Source organism: Acanthisitta chloris, unplaced genomic scaffold (genome assembly GCF_000695815.1).
Source record: "Acanthisitta chloris isolate BGI_N310 unplaced genomic scaffold, ASM69581v1 scaffold6323, whole genome shotgun sequence".
Classification (NCBI taxonomy): Eukaryota; Metazoa; Chordata; class Aves; order Passeriformes; family Acanthisittidae; genus Acanthisitta; species Acanthisitta chloris.
In genome coordinates, this window is record NW_008666454.1 from 1 (window position 1) to 18596 (window position 18596).

The 18596-nt window shown below is 52.1% G+C and overlaps 1 protein-coding gene across 1 annotated transcript in view; it reads left to right on the forward strand.

The window, feature by feature from the left end:
- Positions 1-1192: 1192 nt before the first annotated feature.
- The window catches only part of STK11 (serine/threonine kinase 11), a gene marked incomplete at its 5' end in the record, with an annotated part of 18646 nt that continues 1242 nt past the window's right edge, over positions 1193-18596 (forward strand). The window contains 7 exons of the mRNA XM_009072111.1: positions 1193-1276; positions 2972-3061; positions 3765-3897; positions 4349-4485; positions 4977-5104; positions 9725-9782; positions 16174-16367. Coding sequence (XP_009070359.1) covers positions 1193-1276; positions 2972-3061; positions 3765-3897; positions 4349-4485; positions 4977-5104; positions 9725-9782; positions 16174-16367 — 824 coding nt within the window. The remainder of the gene's footprint in view (positions 1277-2971; positions 3062-3764; positions 3898-4348; positions 4486-4976; positions 5105-9724; positions 9783-16173; positions 16368-18596) is intronic.

An 18596-nucleotide genomic window follows, 5' to 3' on the forward strand; every position in this document is an offset into this window, starting at 1 on the left:
TCCTGGGGGGGGAAATCACTGCAGAAATAGGAGATATTTATTAGTTTATTAAAGGTGGAAGGAATTAGTGTTTCTGCTTCCAAGCTGCATTACAGGGAACGAGCTGTTGGGATCAGGATTTTAAATGTGCTCCTAATATTGGGAGCTTATTTTGCTGTTGTGTGTGAGTTCTCTCCCCTCTCAGTGACCCGGTCAGAGCTCTCTGCCCTCTCCCTTGGTGCTGCAGGAGCTCTTCAGCCCCACACTAGCCCTGGCTGCAGTTCCTGTGCTAATTTAATCCACTTCAGCCCTTTGGTCATTCCTATAATTAGACCTGTCTGCCATGTCCGCTGAACACTTGGGAGCTTTCCCATGGTATCCCAGGTCTCTGCTTAGCTCCCAGTGGCTTTTTTAGATCCAGAGATGAGAAAGGAAGAGTTCCTGACCTAAACTTTGGGAGTGAAGTAACTCACATTGCTCAGGTATCCTTAAAAGGTCCTTAGGGATTCTTCTTGCACTCCTGTGTCGGAGTAGCCTTTCCAAGGAGCAGTTCTGGTTGTTACTCAGATGCGAGACACCAACCAGCTTTTGTGCTGGCCTCAGCTCATGATTGAGCTGCTAATTGTGCTGTGAGGGGCTTTGGGCTGGGGCTGGGCAGGGGCTCTCCCTTCCAAAGCTGTGCTTGGGGTTCCTTGTAACGCGGAGTCCCAGCTGTGGAAACGCAACTGCAGTGCGTAAGCACCTCCAGTGGCATGGGAAGGGAGCTGGGAAGAAGAGTTTATGTGGAGTTTAGCACAAGTTTATGAGGAGCTCAGCACAGCCTAGAGTGGAGCAGCAGCAGAACAAAGTGAGGAGCAGGATCTGCCCTGCCAGACACTGACACAACCACCCTGACCTGACTGTCCTGATCCACCTGTTTCTCCACAGCTGGCACACAGTGGGGTTTTGCAGGCTGAGTTTAATGCAAAAGAGACTAAAATGTGGTTTAGGGCATGGTACAAAATCCCAGGAGACAAGGATCCGACCAGCTGGCAGGAGGTGACAGGAGGGAAGGTGATTCCTCGCTTGTGTTCATTATTTATTCCCACAAACACAGGACTCAGTTCAGGGCCCTGAACTGTTCAGGCGAGTGAAGTTTGGACTGAAGTTTGGAAGAAATGGAGTTGGAAAAAAGCTTTTTAAAGACACCTTTTCTCCTTGTCTGTTCCTGCAGGGAAATCCAGCTCCTGCGGCGATTGCGGCACAAAAACGTCATCCAGTTGGTAGATGTGTTGTACAATGAGGAGAAGCAGAAAATATATCCTTTTCCGCTCAGGTTTGAATTCCCACTGCTCCCTGCTGTAGGTGTGCTGTTGGGAAGGCCCTTTTGGATGCTTCTGAAGCTTAATTTTTTGCAATTAAATCTCTTTCCCCAGTATTAGCCCTCCTGCCTGCCTGGGAGAGTTTCCACACAGACACTGGTCAAGGCAATTTCCTGCCTAACCTTGCTGTGACTGTCACACTGAGAGCTCTTTGCCTGGAACCAGGATGGAGGTTCTGGAGCTGGTCCCTTGTAGCACGTGTTGTGAATGGTTGCTTTTATTTTTGACAGTGTTTTCTAAATACTGTCTTGTTATTAGAGCAGTGCAGAAACTGTGTAATTTAATTGTGTGCTTTAATTAGATCAAACGCTCTGCCACCAGATCATTAGGATAAAGCAGTGTGACAACTTCTGCTCGTTTCGTGGCCTCGGCAGACCGGGGGGGGGGAACAGCGAGTCAATTACTGTTAGATGGAGATGCCGTTTAATTAGGGTGTAGGGAGGAGGGAGGAGCTAGGGAAAAGGAGCCCGAGAGAGACATCGTGTGTCGGTACCAGGTGATAACAGCCCCGAACCACTGCTGGGAAACGGCCTCGCTCCCTGGTACTGCTGCTCTGCAGGGAACACCGTGTGGTTCAGTGCTTTCCTCTCGTCCTCTGAGTCGAGCAAGTTGACTTTGCTATTTTTATCTCTGTCTGCTCCTACACACCCACGAAGGTTGTTTCTCCCCATGCTGGTTGTGTGAGAGTGGCAGGAGCTGGGGAGGTTGGTTTCCAGCAGGGTGGGAGCAGGAGTTCAGCTGTGATCCTGCTCATGCTGAGCCTTTCCCAGCCCCTGCTCTGTGCCTGTGGCAGCACAGACCTCGTGCAGCTGTGCAGGGAGCAGGTTTGGGAGCAGATCCAGCTGAGCAGGGACAGTGCCTGAGGCTGCTGCCCTGGGGAATGGCCCTGAGCTGAGCACAGCACTGTGCTGGTTTCTTTCTTTGCAAGATGAAAGCAGAATTGGGGCTTAGGGGAGGGTTGTCAACTTCCCCTCAGTGATAATAAATGGATTCTCATTTCCAGACCTGTGGCATTGAGAACTAGGGCTGTGGAAGGAAGGATTCTGTTCCTACCTGAGTGTTCTGTTGCTGGTGGAAGTGCACCGTTTATCCTAGAATCCCAGGATGCTTTGGGTTGGAAGGACCTTAAAGCTTTTCTCATTCCCCCCTCCCATGAGCAGGGATACCTTCCACTAGACCAGGTTGCCCTAAGCCCTCCTGGAGGCACCTGCAGTAGATCTGCTCCAGCCTGAAAGTCTGTTCTCTAATGTGGCTGAGCAGCCAGAGGTGGATCAGTGACCAAACAGGACTGTGGGGGAAATACCCTACAGCTCTTCCCCCAGGGGTATCCCAACTTTTTATAGCCACTTCAGGCATTCCTCTGTTTCTGCCGTGCCTGTGGACTCTCCAGGTTGAGTTCTGTGGAGTTCACATGCTGTTCCAGGTGTGATCTCAGAGCTGCAGCTGGAGATTCTGCAGGATTTTCTCGGGGTGCTTTCCCCTCCGTGGAGCTGGAGGACGGTCACTCACCCTGTGGGGATTGCAGCACCTCGGGCTCTGCCTCTGCAGCCTGTGCCCAGAGATGGGGCTGCAGCTCTCACACAGCACCTGAGGAGCGTTCAACCCTAAGTCTTCCTTAACTCTGCCTTCACGTATATGGTGATGGAGTACTGTGTGTGTGGGATGCAGGAAATGCTGGACAGTGTCCCAGAAAAGAGGTTTCCGGTGTTTCAGGCTCACGGGTAAGTTTGTTCCTCTCACCACTGTGCTCTCTCTACTTGGAGAGCATGTTCTGCTCTGCTCAGGCTGTACTTGAAAGCAAACCTGGCTTTATGCAAAGCCCTTGAAGTGCTGGCAGGGATTGCCTTTGGGTTCTGGAAATGAAAACCATCTTTCTGTTGGATTTTCTGTTGTTTTTTCACCTCCTGAGCTGCCCCACAGCCCCCCTGGCCCTGTCCCCAAGGGTGTGAGGGAGTCTCCTGCCCTGCCTAAATGGAGCCCAAGCCACAGTTCAGCTCAGAAAAGAGATTAAAGGCCTTGGGCTGGATTAGGGATTGGCAATATCCTGCATGATCTGTTAGCCTGGTTAGTTAGCAGCCAGGATAAGCTGTTGCTCCTTTCACTCTGCAGGGAAAGAAACCTGAGAATTCTGGGAATAGATGCAAGAAGATTGTCATGCTCAAATCAGGGCAGAGCAGCAAAGCTGTGATAACGACATCATTTTATGGTTATATTTTCATTTTGCTTAAGAGATCTCTGAGATTACAGACAGCCTAAGTGAAATTCAGGCACATTAATGTTATTTCTGAGTATTAGGAGATAAAACACTTTCCTGCACAACTGCTGCCCGGCTGTCTGTGCAGTGCTGGCCCAGACTCTCTAACCATGAGCACAGCAAAAAGCTCTTTTCTACTGGCTAAAAGTGTTTGATTTTTCTCTCTGCAGGTACTTTTGTCAGCTTATAGATGGCTTAGAATACTTGCACAGCCAAGGGATTGTCCACAAGGATATCAAACCTGGGAACCTCCTGCTAACAACCAATGGGACACTAAAAATATCCGATTTAGGCGTAGCAGAGGTATGTGAGAGGTGCAGCAATGGGATGTTCTGAGCTGAGGTCACCTCTGTGTCGTCACTGATTTATTGTGCTCTTAGGCTTTTGCTCTGTTCACTCACAGAGGGCTCTGAGTGACTGTTTATTGCAATTGGCAAAGCAATTCTGTTGGTAACAGCATGAAACCTCCACTCAGGAAGCACAGAGAGGAAGAGATCCATCTTGGACAAGGCCAAAAGTGGGGGGAAATGGGGATAAGCTGCATAACCTTGGTCTTTTTATATGGAGACTCTTAGCGAGGTAGGAGAGGTGCAAGACGCCTCACTGTGGTGTATGGTTGCTGTGCTGGCATGATCTCAGCATCTGTAGATGTTCAGGAGAGGTGTTTTCCCCTTGAGTTTCCCAGGTGGAACTTTTCCAGCAGTCAGTTTGTTTTGCTTGGAAGTCTGACGCTGTTGGGTCTCTCCTGCTCCAGGCATTGCATCCGTTTGCGGAGGATGACACGTGCAGGACGAGCCAAGGGTCTCCAGCATTCCAACCCCCAGAAATTGCCAATGGCCTTGACACCTTTTCAGGCTTTAAAGTCGACATCTGGTCTGCAGGGGTCACGCTGTAAGTGTCTGGGCAGCCCCAGGAGTTGGAAATACAACCCAGAGAGCTCAGTCCTGGGTGTCTGCTGTCATCCCTGCTCTGTGTGTGTTGGGGGAAGCAGGGAGGGGGTGCTGGTCCCTCCTTTGGGTGGGTTGTGCTTCCCCAAGCACTGTCATTCTGCAGAAGGAGATCTTTGTTCTCCCTGAGTGACTCTGCAGCCACTGCTCAGCACCCAGAGGCACAGCCACTGCAGTGACAGAAACCACAAAGTATCTCCAGTGTTTATTTTTACGTTTCTGCTGTCCCAGGCTGTCAGAGATGTCTTGGTGGTTTTGACTCGTTTGAATTAAGAGCTGTGATGAAGGAAGGCCAGGTTTAAAGAGGCATTCCACATACTGCCAAATACTCTTCTTTTAGTTTCCCCTTGGCTCCTTTTGGCTTATGTAGTCATGTAAAACCTGAGTACCTGTTCCGTGCTGCTTCTCATCCAGCTTCTCCTTCTGCCTTCACAGATACAACATCACCACGGGTCTGTACCCCTTCGAGGGGGATAATATCTATAAATTATTTGAAAACATCGGCAAAGGTGACTACACAATTCCAGAGGATTGTGGTCCTCCACTCTCAGACTTATTGAGAGGTGAGTCTCCCAGCTGGCTCCAGGTGGGTGGCATTGACAGATGCAGGGAAAGCTCAGCTGGCACATTGCCAGGGCAGAACTTCCTTCCAGGTGTCCTGTGCAGATACAGGATCCTGTTACAAAGGGAGGTTATGCTTACAGCCTTATAAGACTCTGATGGATCCTCAGCGCTGGTATTTGCCTGAGATTCCCTAACCCTGCACAGTTCTTGCATCATGGTTCTCATGCTTTTACAGCTGAAGACAAAGCCCACAGGCGGTTAAGTTTCAAATGATACTGTAGCATTGGTGCAGGTTTTGCCAGTGAGAACATTCGGATGCCTTGCCCAAGCTTTCTCTAATGTGAAACACTGAGTACTTAGGCTCTGCTGTCCCTCCTCATCAGCCTCTGCTCTGGATTTATTTGTCTCAGTCTCATTAGTTTCCCCCCACAGACTCAGAGCTGCAGGCTCTAGGAGCAGAGTGACAAGTACTCACTTTCACAGCAGGGCTGGGATAGGACAAGGAGTGACACATTCTAGGGAGAAGGTTGTGGGTTTGAGATTTTTTCACTCCTGTGACTTACTGCAGTTATAAGTGCTGGACAGTCTCTGCCTGTGAGAGCTGAGTGGTCAGTCAGGGCAGCAGCTGTGCCTGGTGAGCCCTGGTGGCACCAGGTGGGGTGTGATTCCTCTGCAGTGGGTCAGCCAGGTGTGGCTGTGCTCCTCAGCACAGGCTCAGCCTCTCCTTCTCTTAGCTCTTTGAGAGAGATCAGCCCCCAAACGTAACACATTTGTCTTGTTTCACGTTGGATTTCCTGGTCCTTGTAGGGCACAGGGGAGGTGTGAGTGAGGGGCTGGCAGTGTCTCAGCTCTGCAGGGCTGTGCTGTGCTCTGTCCCCTGTGGGGTCACAGGGCTGTCACGCTTTGTTCCCAGCCCAAAAATGAACATTCAGAACATTTTCCAGCTGCGTTCCATGCCGTGCTTGGCAGGATGGATGTGTGTGGGTGGATGGATGGCTGTGAGGAGCCACAGCACCAGCCTGGGCTGCCCCTGTGCCCGCAGGGTCAGGGCTGGCGTGGTGCTGGGGCCTCGATGTGGGGACAGGGCTCGGTCCGGCTGCGCCGGCGGCAGGTGGTGCTGTCAGCCCGAGCTGTGCTGCTGCTGGGGCTCTTGTCCCCTCGGCTCCCAGGAGGTGCCAGACACCCTGCAGCCCCCCCCGGACTGTTTTAGCTTCGCTGGCCCTGTGCCCACGATGAACTCAGTGGTTTCCACGTGTTCCCAAAAGCATTAGCCCCAGCAGCTCTCGGAGCCGTTGCGTAAGGCAGCACTGCCCCTCCTGCAGGAGGGCTGGGCTGAAGCCTGTGGATCAGATGGTGTCGGTGGCTGGTGGATGTGTTTGTGAGCAGCACAGACACCTTCAGCTCAGCTCTGTCTCACTGGAGGTTTTGTCTTGCCTTTGCATAGCTGTAAAAGGCTCCAGGAGCCCTCAGAGCACTTGGTCTGGGTTAGTGAGAGCAGAATTGCATGCTGCAAAGTGCTCATTTCCTCTGCCTGCCAGGGCCTTGCTGACCACAGGCCCCGTCAGGCTGTGAGGCAAACACAAACACACCTTTTAAGGTTTGCTCTTCTTCCATTGACTTCTTTTGTAGTGTTTCTTTGCTCCTTCTTCCCCTTGAGCTTGTTTTTATCTTTGTTCCCCTTTCCAGAAGAACAGAGTTTAGCAGACTTAAAGCTTCTCTGGTATTTGGCTTGTAAAGAGACTCGCATGACTGTATATCCCACAGATTAGTTGGGATGCTGCTCCTCGTTTTGCCTCCCTAATCAGGGATGAAGCTTTATTTATACTCCTCAGGGATGGAAGGGAGAAGGGCTGGTGCTGTTCTGTGTGTGCAGTCAGGAGAGATGTGTCAGAGTGGAAGAGTTTATAAATAGCCTTAAGGTTCTTCTGGCAGCATCTGCCCATGGCTTATCAACTCATGTGCACTTTGCTTTTGGACCAGCAAAATGCACAAGGTCAGCTGTCTTCCTCCTGCTCTAATAAACGTTTACTGGAAGAGGAAGCTCTGAGGCTGCAGCTCTGCATTAACCAGCATCTGGATTGATTTCCAGGCCCTGTGACCTGGGACACAGTGGTTAGTTCCTCAGCAGTTTGTTTCCATGCTGCCATGACCTTTTCTTGCCAGGACAGCGAGAGATGTGTGTGCTGGTGATAGTGGGATGCTTTAATTCCATCGTGGCAGGAGCCTCAGGAGCTGGCAGGAGGGGTGTGTGTGTCCATCCCCAGGCCTGTGCTGGATCAAAGGCTCAGGATTTGCCTGCAGAGGGAGTTTGTGACCAGCTGAGCAGAGGAAGGAGGTCCTGTCTCACTCAGATTGGCCTCACACTGCTTCATAGTGACTGTTTAAATGTTGATCCAAGTTGGAGACTGAAGTGAAACCCTGGTTGAGTTCATAAACCTTAATGTTGAGTTTCCTCCTGCTTCTGCAGTCCCACACCTGAGACTGCTGTGTGCTGAACTCCAGGACCACTAAGTGTGTGGCTGGAGGCTGTGAGGGGCCCAGGGCCAACCCATGGGCTCCAGTTTCTGGATTGCCACTGGGCATGGTTTGAAAGGGGGTTGAGACTGCTGACATGCTGCAGTGGGCACGAAACCCTCTGTATGGGCACAGCTGTGTTGTGTCTGTTCTCATCAGTTTAGTATCTGGTACAATGAGAGGAGTTTATATTTCAGGAGGAATTTCTCTGTGGAAAGGGCTGTCAGGTGTTGGAAGGGGCTGTCTAGGGAGGACATGTCCAAGGAACTACTGGACGTGGTGGGCAGTGCTCTGCCCTAGTTGACAGCTGGGGAGGAGTCACAGGTTGGGCTCGGTGGTCTTGAAGGGCTTTCCCAACCTCAGTGGTTCTGTGGTAGCCCCTGTGTGGGCACAGTGAATCCTCCTGGCATAGCAGGGGCTGGGGCTGGGCCTCCTGCAGCATCTCCCTGGCACAGTGTCTCATCCCTGCTCACAGATAAACTGCAGGGGAGTCTTTACCCTAAATGGCAGCAAGCGGCTGCTCCGGCGCAGACGCTCGGGGATGACTTGCCTGGTGAATAGAACATGATGTTTTGTCTTGACGAAGCCTCTCCTCGGTGCAGGCCTTCAGCCACGGAGCTGCCACGAGTGACTCACAGAGCTGACTGCGTGAATGTACATTTCCAGTGATGAGACTTTCCATTTTCTTGCAAACATTGCCCCAAATGTGGTCATTTTTCATTAAAGTAAATAAGCTTTTTGGTCAATTATTTTCCTTCTGCCTTTGTAATGGCTTGAGAGCAGCAGCTCCTTGTGCTGTGGCTGTTTGTACCCTCAGCTCTTGGGCCTCTTTTAATCATTTACTTTAAACTTCTTCCTCTGCTTGTACTGGTTTCATCTGGTAAATACCTTAAGTTTCAAGACCCCTTGAAATGTAGTTTTTAAATAAATAAATTGGAGAAGTGGATGGTGTCCTGACTGCCCTGTTCTGAGGACATTAAGAATCCTCCAGTCCTTACTCTTGTCCCCTAAGCTTCATGCAAGAGCTCTTTGCAGCCCTGTTTCTTTTACCAAAAAAAAAGGCCAACTCATTTGGGCAGCTCAGCTGTGAAACTACTGTCATCATCTTATTAATAGGTTCTTTAATTAGGTGTGGGATTTTTTTTCTTGCTCTGAACTTATTTCTCTTCCTATTAGCTGAGGAGAAATTCCATCAGAACGTGAGAAAACTCCTTTGCTGTCAGGGTGGTTGAGCTTTGGAACAGCTTGTAGAGCTTTGATCCTCAGGAACATTCACAACCCAGTCCAAAGGATCCAGAACTCCTCAGAGTTGGGCTCTGAGAACTCCAGGGCCTGGAGCTCCTGACCAGGGGCCTGGGATGCACCTGACCCCTGACCTGGAGAGCTCTGCCTGTGTTTCTTTAACCTACTTCATGTGATGTCATGTGGATCAGCAGTGATCCCATTGCCTTAAGGCTCTTAGTGCTGTCACCAGCACAGATAAACCTTCACAAATTGCCAGAGCAAACTGTGCTTTGATTTCTGGGGGGGAAATAACTTCGGTCCTTCCCCGCTGTCCCGTCCTCTCCCTCCTCTTTATCCCCATATTCCTTACTGTCGTCTTCTTTACCGCGATGTGGTACAAACAGGCTGACGGGATGTTCTGGAGCAGCTTTTGTTATCACATGTGCTGTGGTGATTCATCTCTTCCATGACCTTTGAATTGCAGAGCATCACCTGCAAGGCCATTGCAGCTTCCTGCTTGAATTGGGATGTCTCTTTCCAGCCCTCCCTTCCCAGCTGTATCCCCACTCCTGTGTTCTCACTGTGTCCTTGTGCTGGCTCTCCCCAGCCTGTCCCTACACTGGGAGGGAGGGAGGGAAGGGCCATATCTACTTTGCAGCTGGGAAATTGAGGGATCAGGTAGTGAGCAATGGGGTTAGGATTTTGTGCTGAGCTTCCTGTGACCACTGCAGCAGATCCTGCCTGGAGGTAAAGGCTCCTGAGCTGCCAGGATGTGGCTGTGGGGAGGGAGGTGGGGAGGCAGGGCACGGCTTTGTGCTTCATGGCTTTGGCTCGGCTGAGAGCATCTGTGATCACACCTGGACTTTTTTCCTTCTTTTCAGGGATGCTTGAATACGACCCAGCCAAGAGGTTCTCAATACAGCAGATAAGGCAGCACAAGTGAGTGTTATCAGCTCTTCTCTTCCTGCTCCTGCTCGTGTACCTGTGCTCCTCCTCTCTCTTCTTGTTTCCTTTTGACAGCAGACACATGGAAGTCACTAGATCTCCATCCAGCCCTGCTGGGGCTCTGGCAACCTCCTCTTGGCTTTTTTTCCTCCTATTAGAGCATCCGGTAAAGCACTGGAATTGCTAACCAGTGAATAAGGAGTATGTTGGGAGTCTGTTTGTGCTGTGGCTGCTTCTAGGTAATTAAGGGTCCTGGATAATCTTTTCCAGAGGCCAGAGAGAGCACTAATGGAGCAGAACAGGGGATCCTTGCAGCTGGGTTATTGAACTAGGACTGCTCAGTAATGTGTGTTAGCTCTGGGCAGTCTGGGGACAGAAACATCCCCTGGTGTTTGGTCCATATGGGATCAGCATGTGGAGAAGCATTCCAGGACAATTGGAGGGTTTTTTCCTTTCTCTTTAGTATCCCAGCCCTGCCTCCCCCACATCCTCCCCCGTTATCCGTGCCGTAGTCGGGGGGAGATGCCCCTTACGGCTGAGGGTGATCTTCAGGCTCTGTTTGAACACGCTGGCTCTGAGCAGAGATTTCCTGGGCGGATAAAAGTACAAGAACAAAAAGCATCATGAGGATGCTTCACTGCGGAGGCTGCATTAGCTTATCTCCTCTTGGAAAGGGAAGTGCTTCTGAGGACAGGCAGAGCTGCCTCTGGACTGCAGCTGCTCGGCACCGGCCCTGCCTGCGCTGCAGAGCTCTGTCCTGGGCTCTCATGGGTCACTGCTGGCTGTTTGAGCTGCTAACCCAGCCCAGGTGCTCCATTTTACACTCCTCTCGCACGGCAGCGAGTTTCTGTGTCAGCACTGCCCAGCTGGAAGCGCAGAGGGGTCTCCAGGGGCCCTGCTGTGGTTAGAAGGCTGCAGAAACTGGAGCACGGGGCAGCCAGAGCTCTGTGCTCCGAGGGCACAGCTGCTGTGCTGAAGCTTTTCATCCCACAGCACTGAGAGGAAAGGCTGAGGAAAGGCTCTACCTGCAAGCACAGGAGCATTTCCAGGGCTTAGGCTCTTATTAGTTTTCTGTGAGCTTAGCCAGGGCTTCTTAACAGGCTTTTCTCCCCTATTAGTAATTGCCTCCTTCCTCCTGCTGTGGCATCTAATAATTACATCAAGTACAGCAGAGCTTGTGGCCCTGGGCCTTGGATGTGTCTGTCCAGCTCCTCTTTGTGCTAAAGAATGCAGAGCTTGGTTCTCCTGCCTTTTCTTTAAATAGAAGCCTAGCCCTGGTGCTTCACCTGACCCTGATGGCTTTGTAGCTGGCACACAGCAGTCAGGGCAGCAGGCAGCCACTGAGGTACTGTCAGAGGGTTGGGAAAGCATTTTAGTGAGAAGAATCCTTGGATTTCATGTGTGTGTGGGAGTAAGTCATTAATGATTTTGAGTTTCTCCACACTCCTCCCCCAAAAGCATGTGCTAAAGCACAGGAACTAGACCAGAGAAACATCAAGCGAGTTCCCCGGGCTGCCCTGCTGGGACAGATCCCAGCTCAAACCAGAATCACCAGCGCCTTTCCGAGCTGCTGGAGCTCTCCTTTTATGTCTTTGAGCTGCTGTTCCTGGGGACTGGCTCACACGGACAGTCAGATCATCAAAGGGCTCTGAGATCAGCAAGGAGCAGCCCCGGGCAGGGCTTTGGCACCAGAGCCTGATGCTGCTGGACCAGGCTCGTGCCAGGGTGATGGGAAGCGTTCCCCTGTCCTGTGGGAAGGGCAATCCCAAGGGAAGTGTCACAGAGCAGGTGTCCTGCAGCCACAGAGCTGGGCACTCAGGATCCATCCTTCCCTAAAGTGGGAGGTTTCTTACTCTTGCAGTGGGATCGGGGATAAACTCTGTGGCTCAGGGGCACTGGGGAAGCACAGAGCACTGCTCCCTGAGGGAGCTGCAGGAGGCAGGGAATGCAGGCAGCATGTGTTACTGCCCAGCAATGGTAATCCTGCCATTCCTCCCATTATTCCTGTCAGCTATTCCAAATGCTTTTCCCCTGCAGTGCTGCCCTGGCTGAGGAATGCTGAAGGAAGAGTCTGCTGAGTTTCATCCCTGCCCAGCTGCCTTCCTTCCTCCCTCCCTCCTCTCTCCTGCAGCTAAACTCCCGTCTCTGCACTTTACCTGGAGCAGGACAAAGCAAGATGCTGCTCTGTTCATCCCAGTCTGTGCAGAGCAGACCTGGAGTTGTAAAGGGAAGTGAGTTAAACCTCTCCCAGCCTGGCATCTCGGGGCTTAGGGACTGCCAGGAGCCAACCCTTGAATAGCAAGGGAAGAGCCTGGAAGGATCTGTGTGGGATGATATTCAATGGGAAACCAATGCTCATAGCTCACCTCTATGAATATTTGGTGCTCCTGGGCTGGAGGTATAGGGCAGGGAGGAAAAGCTGCCAAGAGCCAGGGAGTTCCAGCCTGCTCCCCATGGATTATCCACCCCCTTCTCTCTGCCCAGTGCTTTTGCTGAAGGGCTTCATGCTCATACACTGCATTTTGTAACTAATTCACTGACCTGCTGCAGCACTTGAAGTGATGAAGTGGATGCAGAATTCTACCTCTGTCCCTTGTTTCCAAGGCAACCATCTTCCCTTCCCTCTCCACAAGTGTCACACTTAATTTGCTCAGTCGCAGACATGATTGCAGGAGTTCATAGCACGAGAGGGAAGGCACTTCCACCTTTTATTAGCAGAGCTGCAAATTAACCTGCTGGGCTGGGGTCTCCTCCTGCTGCCCTCCCCAGGGCTCCTGCTGTCCCTAGGGGGCTGGAGAGTGGCTCTGGGCTGCTGTGCTGTTCAAACCTGAGTACCAGACCCCCTGGAAGTCTGTATGGTGCTGTGTAGGCTCCTTAGGAGGGGCTGACCTGCTCCTGGGCTTCCATGCCTGCATTGGAGGGAGGAGGGAGAGGGTTTCCCTGGGCCTCTGCTGCTGTGTGTGCACTCATGGGCTTTCCCCATCCCTTCTCCGTGGTGTCAGGTAGTGATCTCCCCTCGGCAGGACACAAAGCAGCAATTCCTTCTTTCTTCCCAAGGCACCTGGCTCAGCCTTCCTGCCCTCTGACAGCACACAGAGGGGATCTTTCCTTCTTTTACCCACATTCTGCAAATCGGTTTTGTAATGTGGTGTGCTAAAGGAATGTGAGTCTCCAGAACTCCTTGTAGGAGTCTGAGCCATCACTCTCACCTTTGGCCTTGCCATCAGCTGGGGAACTGCTGCTTTCTTACTGCTACTTTTTTTCTGAACCCAACTGAAGAGCTTGGACATCTCTTGATACAACAGGAGTGGAACAGGGATTGCAGGGACACTGCTGGCACGTGTTGTCTCTCCCCAGGACACTCTGTGCCTTCCAGGTTCAGTTGTGAGTGGACTGAGTTAAACTGGCACCCTGTTAGTTGCTGCTTGTGGTGACAGTGACCTTCACTGAGCTCGAGGCCCTTACATGGCATGGCAGGAGGTGGAGAATGGCTCCTGGCTGGCAGGGCAGGGATCTGCAGCTTGGCATCTGCTCTCAGGGAAAATCATCCATGTACAAGCCAAGCAAACTGCAATGTTTGTGACCCAGAATGGGAAGAGCAGGGAGTGTTGGAAAGCTGCAGCTGTGCTTACAGACTCTTATTTTAACCTTGCTTAGACCAGAGCTTGAAAAGAGCAGAGTGAGGACTCAAGATCTGAGCTTGGGAACTGCAAACCAGACAGGCTCATTAAGCACTGGGCAACCCAGATTCCTCTTTTCCCTTCAGCCCTTGACCCTTGCTGCCTTATCTCCCCGTGGCTGACAGCAGCCATCTGGGCACACTCCTGCCTGGCAGGATCACAATTAGCACTTGTGCCGCTGCTGCTGGGGGTTCTGAGCCCTGCAGGGCCTCAGCCAGCTCGAGGAGGAGGAAGGAATGATCTCTTACTACTGCTGCCTTCCTCTGAATCGTTTCTTGGCTGCTCCCAGTCCTTTGAAACAGGGACCAGAGAGGAATCTGCCTCTTCCAAGGGATGTTCTGGACAAGAGATGCTTCCAAGATAGCCAAAGTCTTTTCTTCTCCCTCAGGGTTAAAGCAGCTGCTGCAAGCACCAGGTAACTGTGTGTGTGCCAGTTTGGCTCAGAAACTGGGACTAACTGGTGCAGTAGGACACGGTGTTAGCAGAGCTGTGACCAGCCGTTTTGGGCAGGGTGAGGAGGCACTTTATCCATCGCTGATAGGAGTTTTCTGGCTCAGTCAGTGGCCAGTGGCTTCCCGAGGCAGATAAGGGTGTTGCTGGAGCCAGTGGTCCTCAGCTGAGGAGCAAATCTTCACTAACAACCTCCAGCAGCAGTGCGGAAAGCAGAATGTCTGTCCCTGCTGGAAAATCCTTGCCAGGAAATACTCCGCTACTCCATACAGAGTTGCTCGAGGCTCCTTCCAAGAGGTCTTTGATTTTTCTTAGAACTTCAATGGATTTCTTTTCTCACTCTCTACCCTCATTACCATATATGCATATGCAAGTGTTTGAAATCACCTCCCAGAGGATGGAAGCATAATGACTGGAGTACAGTGATTCAGGTTTCTGCTGTTAATAAAAATCCTATTTTTACTCTCCTGGTAAGTAGGACAGGAGGGAAGAGCAAGGCAGAGCTGAAACACAGCAAAATAAAAACACTAGTTGCTTCAGACTTCCAGGCTTTTTCCCTTAAAAATTCTCCTTTTACCAGCCGTCGCTCTGATCTTGTTTGTTCTGGATATTCCCTTCTCCCGAGGTCTCTGGGTCCCTTGAGCCCCAGTGCCCCTGGCACAACCAGCTCCTCTGTCCCTGTGCTGATGCTCCTGCCAGGCTGGATCAGCCCAGGCTGGATTTGCTGCCTTCACAGTCACTTCCTCGACGAACAGTCTCCCAAGGAAAGGAAGTTGAATGATCCGATTAGGAGTGCTGTGTGCCATGCACGTCACCAAGGAAGCCACCCAGGGAAACCATCCTCCGCATCCGTGCCCAAAATCGAGTTACACTGGTCCTGCTCCCTTCCTGCCAGTCTGGAATGGGCTTTGCTTAGCTCCTGTGGTGCCACTTGAGGGGCCAGAGGTGCAGGCTGAGACGTGCAGAGGTTCTGTCCCTCTCCTCAGCAGCCTTCTCCTGCAGATGAGGTGCTGCTTCCCCAGAGCAGAGCCTGAATCCAGACTCCAGCACTGCGGAGAAAACGGTGTAAAGGTGCCGATTGTGAAGCAATTTCTGGATAAGAGTTATCCCCTCCCTTGAATCCTGCCTGACTTTTTCCAGTAGCTGCATTTCCCTCTGTTTATCTCCTCACTCCTCACTTTAGCTGATAGCTTTGTTAGAATCCCACTTTTTTCCAGGCCGACTGTCAAAGCAGTGTAAGACTAGAACAAAATGATAATTACAGCTCTGCGCAGGAGGTGCCTTCAGCCTTCCTTCCTGAAATGAGCTTGGAACTGGGGTGATAAAAACCAGATGGCTCAGGTTGGTGAGAGCTCTCGGGCTGGCTCAGGCCCTCCTCCCTGCTTGGAGACCAGGAGTTACTGGATGCCAACTGCAGATTGGGAAGCACTTGTGTCCCATCGTGCTCGTGTGGGTTGGAAAGGTCTGTTAGAGCTGCCTGGTCTGGAGGAGCCTCTGCTCCCAGCTGCATTGGGAGGGTCTCTGGGAGTGTGGAGGCTCCAGCAGCACTTGGGGAACTTTGGGTGCCCACATGGAGCACTGGGAGATGTCCCAGAGACAGTCTGGAGTCAGAACCCACTCTGGGAGTACGATGGAAACCTAAGAGGCTGCATCCCATCTGGCTCTGGGATGCTGCTGGGAAGCAGCCTGTTGGATTCCTGATCTGATTAAGAACAGCTTTTGGAGCTGAAATCCTTTCCTGGCCAGATGGCAGCACGGGATTTGGTGGTGATAGGAGTCCCTGGAGACAGATGAGGATAAAAAGATGAAGCAGAAGTGTTTCTGCCCTGGCCTTGGGGCAAACTGGCTTTTAGAGGAAGCTGCTGCAGAGACTGCCCTGGTCTCAGGCATCCTGCAAACTGGTGTCTGTGGGGCTGGAGGAGCCTCAGCTTCAGGACAGAAGTTTCTCCTTTCCTGCTTGCTTGAACAGTAAAACTCAGAAGCTGCAGCAGCAATGCTGATGTGTTTTGACTTAAAGGTGGTTTGGGCAGGAGTTGGTGATGGAGGGAATGTTCCTGAGCTCTGTGTCCCTGTCCTGCCCCAGTGTGTCTTCCAGCAGACTCCAGTACACTGGCACCTGGGCAGACCTGTTTGTTCCTCCTTACCTGCCAAGGCAGTGGGTGGAGCTCACACCTCTGAGCACTGGGGTGGGACGGGGCCCTCCCAGTGTGGGGGATTCCTGTGCTGACCCTGCTGTGCCCTCGACCTCCTTGCAGCTGGTTCCGTAAGAAACACGCTCAGGCAGAAGCGCTGGTGCCCATCCCTCCCAGCCCTGAGACGAAGGACAGGTGGAGGAGCATGACGGCGGTGCCTTACCTGGAGGATCTGCATGGCTACAATGAGGAAGAGGACGATGAGCTGTATGACATTGAAGATGATATCATCTACACTCAGGACTTCACAGTACCAGGTAGGGGACAGCGAAGCTGTGGGGGGTGGGGCAGAAGTGGTTGGGGCTTTTTTTTGGCTGTTTAAAGCTTTTTAGGAAAGGCCTGGAGGTCTGAATAATCCTTTGAGCAGAGGAGGAAACTGTCAGTTGTGGAGCTGTGGTGCTTTGGATGCTTTGGTCCTCGGTTTGATCAGCCAGGATGCTCCTCCCTTGGTGCCCCTGTGCCAGCTTCCTCCCTGCTCCCAGGAACAGCTGCTGCTGGACTCTGCTGTTCAGCACGCTTCATTCTTTGGGCCAGTTTTGCTAGATGAGCTATTTTGGAGCAGAGCCCTGAACCGACTGTGCTCGGGGTACGTGGCCCCAGCCTGGCCCATGCAGGTGTTCCCCAGCCCCACACAAGCAGGCAAATGAAGGGGAGGGATCACCTCCAGAGCAGTGACACCAGCAATTACACCCTCCTGATGCCAACAGCAGCATTCAAACCCAAATCAGAGCTGTCATGGTAGATGATAGGGAGATTACTGAAAGAGCTGTAAAATTCTCCATGTAATTTGTGCTGTTTGGGAGGCTGAGAGGGGTACTGAGGTGGGGTGGGATGTGCAGGTGCAGTATTTGTGGTGGGCAGGAATCCCCTCGACACTGGGAACACTGGTGGGAGGAGCAGGGTGAGGAGGGGCACAGCTCAGCGGGTCTGTGTGGTTTTGCAGAGGTTTGGGCAGCTGCAAAGAGAATAAATATGAGTTTTTTTCACCCAAGTCTTCCTGCAGGATCCCTTTGAACCTGCTTAGTGTTATATCTCTAACAGTGATGCCATGTTAAAATATAAATTAAACCCCCCTTGTACATGAGGGATCAGTTCAGCTGTGGCTCTGCTGGGCAGCAGAGCAGGAGTGTGAGTGACTCATAGGTGGGGGTGGGTGTTGGGTTGGGGGGGGAAGAGAGAACCTCATTAAATCCTGTGTTCTTCAGAGGAAGAAGGGGCTTTGAGAAAGTGCTTTCATTTTTGAAGGGTTATTTAAAGATTTATGCAGCTCTGTGGGGAGATGTAAATGTTCCAAGCCCCTAGTTCAATCGGTGTTAAACATCCCATCCGAGGGAAGAGCTGGGGAGATGGAGAAGAGGATGGAGAGAATGGGGGAGAGGATGGCTGTGGCCTGGAGGCAGGGAGAGCAGTGAAGGGGTGTGAGCTCTGCCGGTGCCTTTGTGCTGCCTCTCAGGTTTAGAGGCTGTGCTCTGGTTTTCCTCCCCTACGTTAACCCCTTCCTCTGCTGCGGCTCCATCCCGCAGTGCCTGTTCTCAGGTTTTTCAGTCAGGCTGGGATTGGAGTTTGAGCCAAGCTGAGGAAGGTGCATTCCTGTCCGCACACGGTGCCTTTGTGCTCTGTCTGACAAACAGCCACTCAGAGACGCTTTGTGGTGCTGTGTTGAAACCTTCCTTGGTGCCTGAATGAGCTGGATGTGGAGCCATTAGGAATGTGAGGGGCGGCAGGGATGAGCAGCCCTCCCTCGCTGGCTGTATTTTTAGCCCTGCTGGTGTGAGGGTGAGGTGGGCTGAGCCGCTCGGGCAGACGCAGCTCTGGGTCAGTGGCTTCCGCGGGGGCAGCAGTTACCAAGACTTCAGCCCATGCTGAATTTTTATTTTCATTAATTTGAACGTCAGCAACTGTCATTGGTGCAGGAGGTAAAATTAGCTCACAATTCACCTCCCTCCTTGGTATCCATAATAGACTCCTGGGACTGTGCTTTTGAAGCAGGGAGGGAGGGGAGGAGGGAAGAGTCACACAAAAGACAAATGAGCTGTTTGGATAGATTCTTTTTTTCCCTCCCCAGTCAGAAATGTTAATTGACTTGGCCCCGGTTCTGCTGAGGGAGGGGAAGGAGAAGTGTTCAGCTTCGCTCTGAATGGGGTTGTTTGAGGCTCTCATGCTGGTAGGGGAGGAGAAACCCAGAGCTCTGGCAGGGCCTGCAACCTCACCCGTGCAAGTTCCTGGGGGGTCTGGGGCTGGCATGTCCCCTTCTTCTGAAACTTGGACCCCTCAGCCCCTTCCAGCCACAACCCCTGGAGAGCCCTGAGGCTCTCTCTGTGCCAGTCACTGTCAGATTGCTCAGAGCTCTGACACATGCTCAGGGAATGTCCTCTGGGGGGCCAGGGCATCCCCATCACCAGTCTGGGCCAGGAACTGGGCTGCTTGGGGGTGCCAGGCTGGACAAGACCCCAGGGGAGCGCAGTGGGTGCCATCAGCACTGGCAG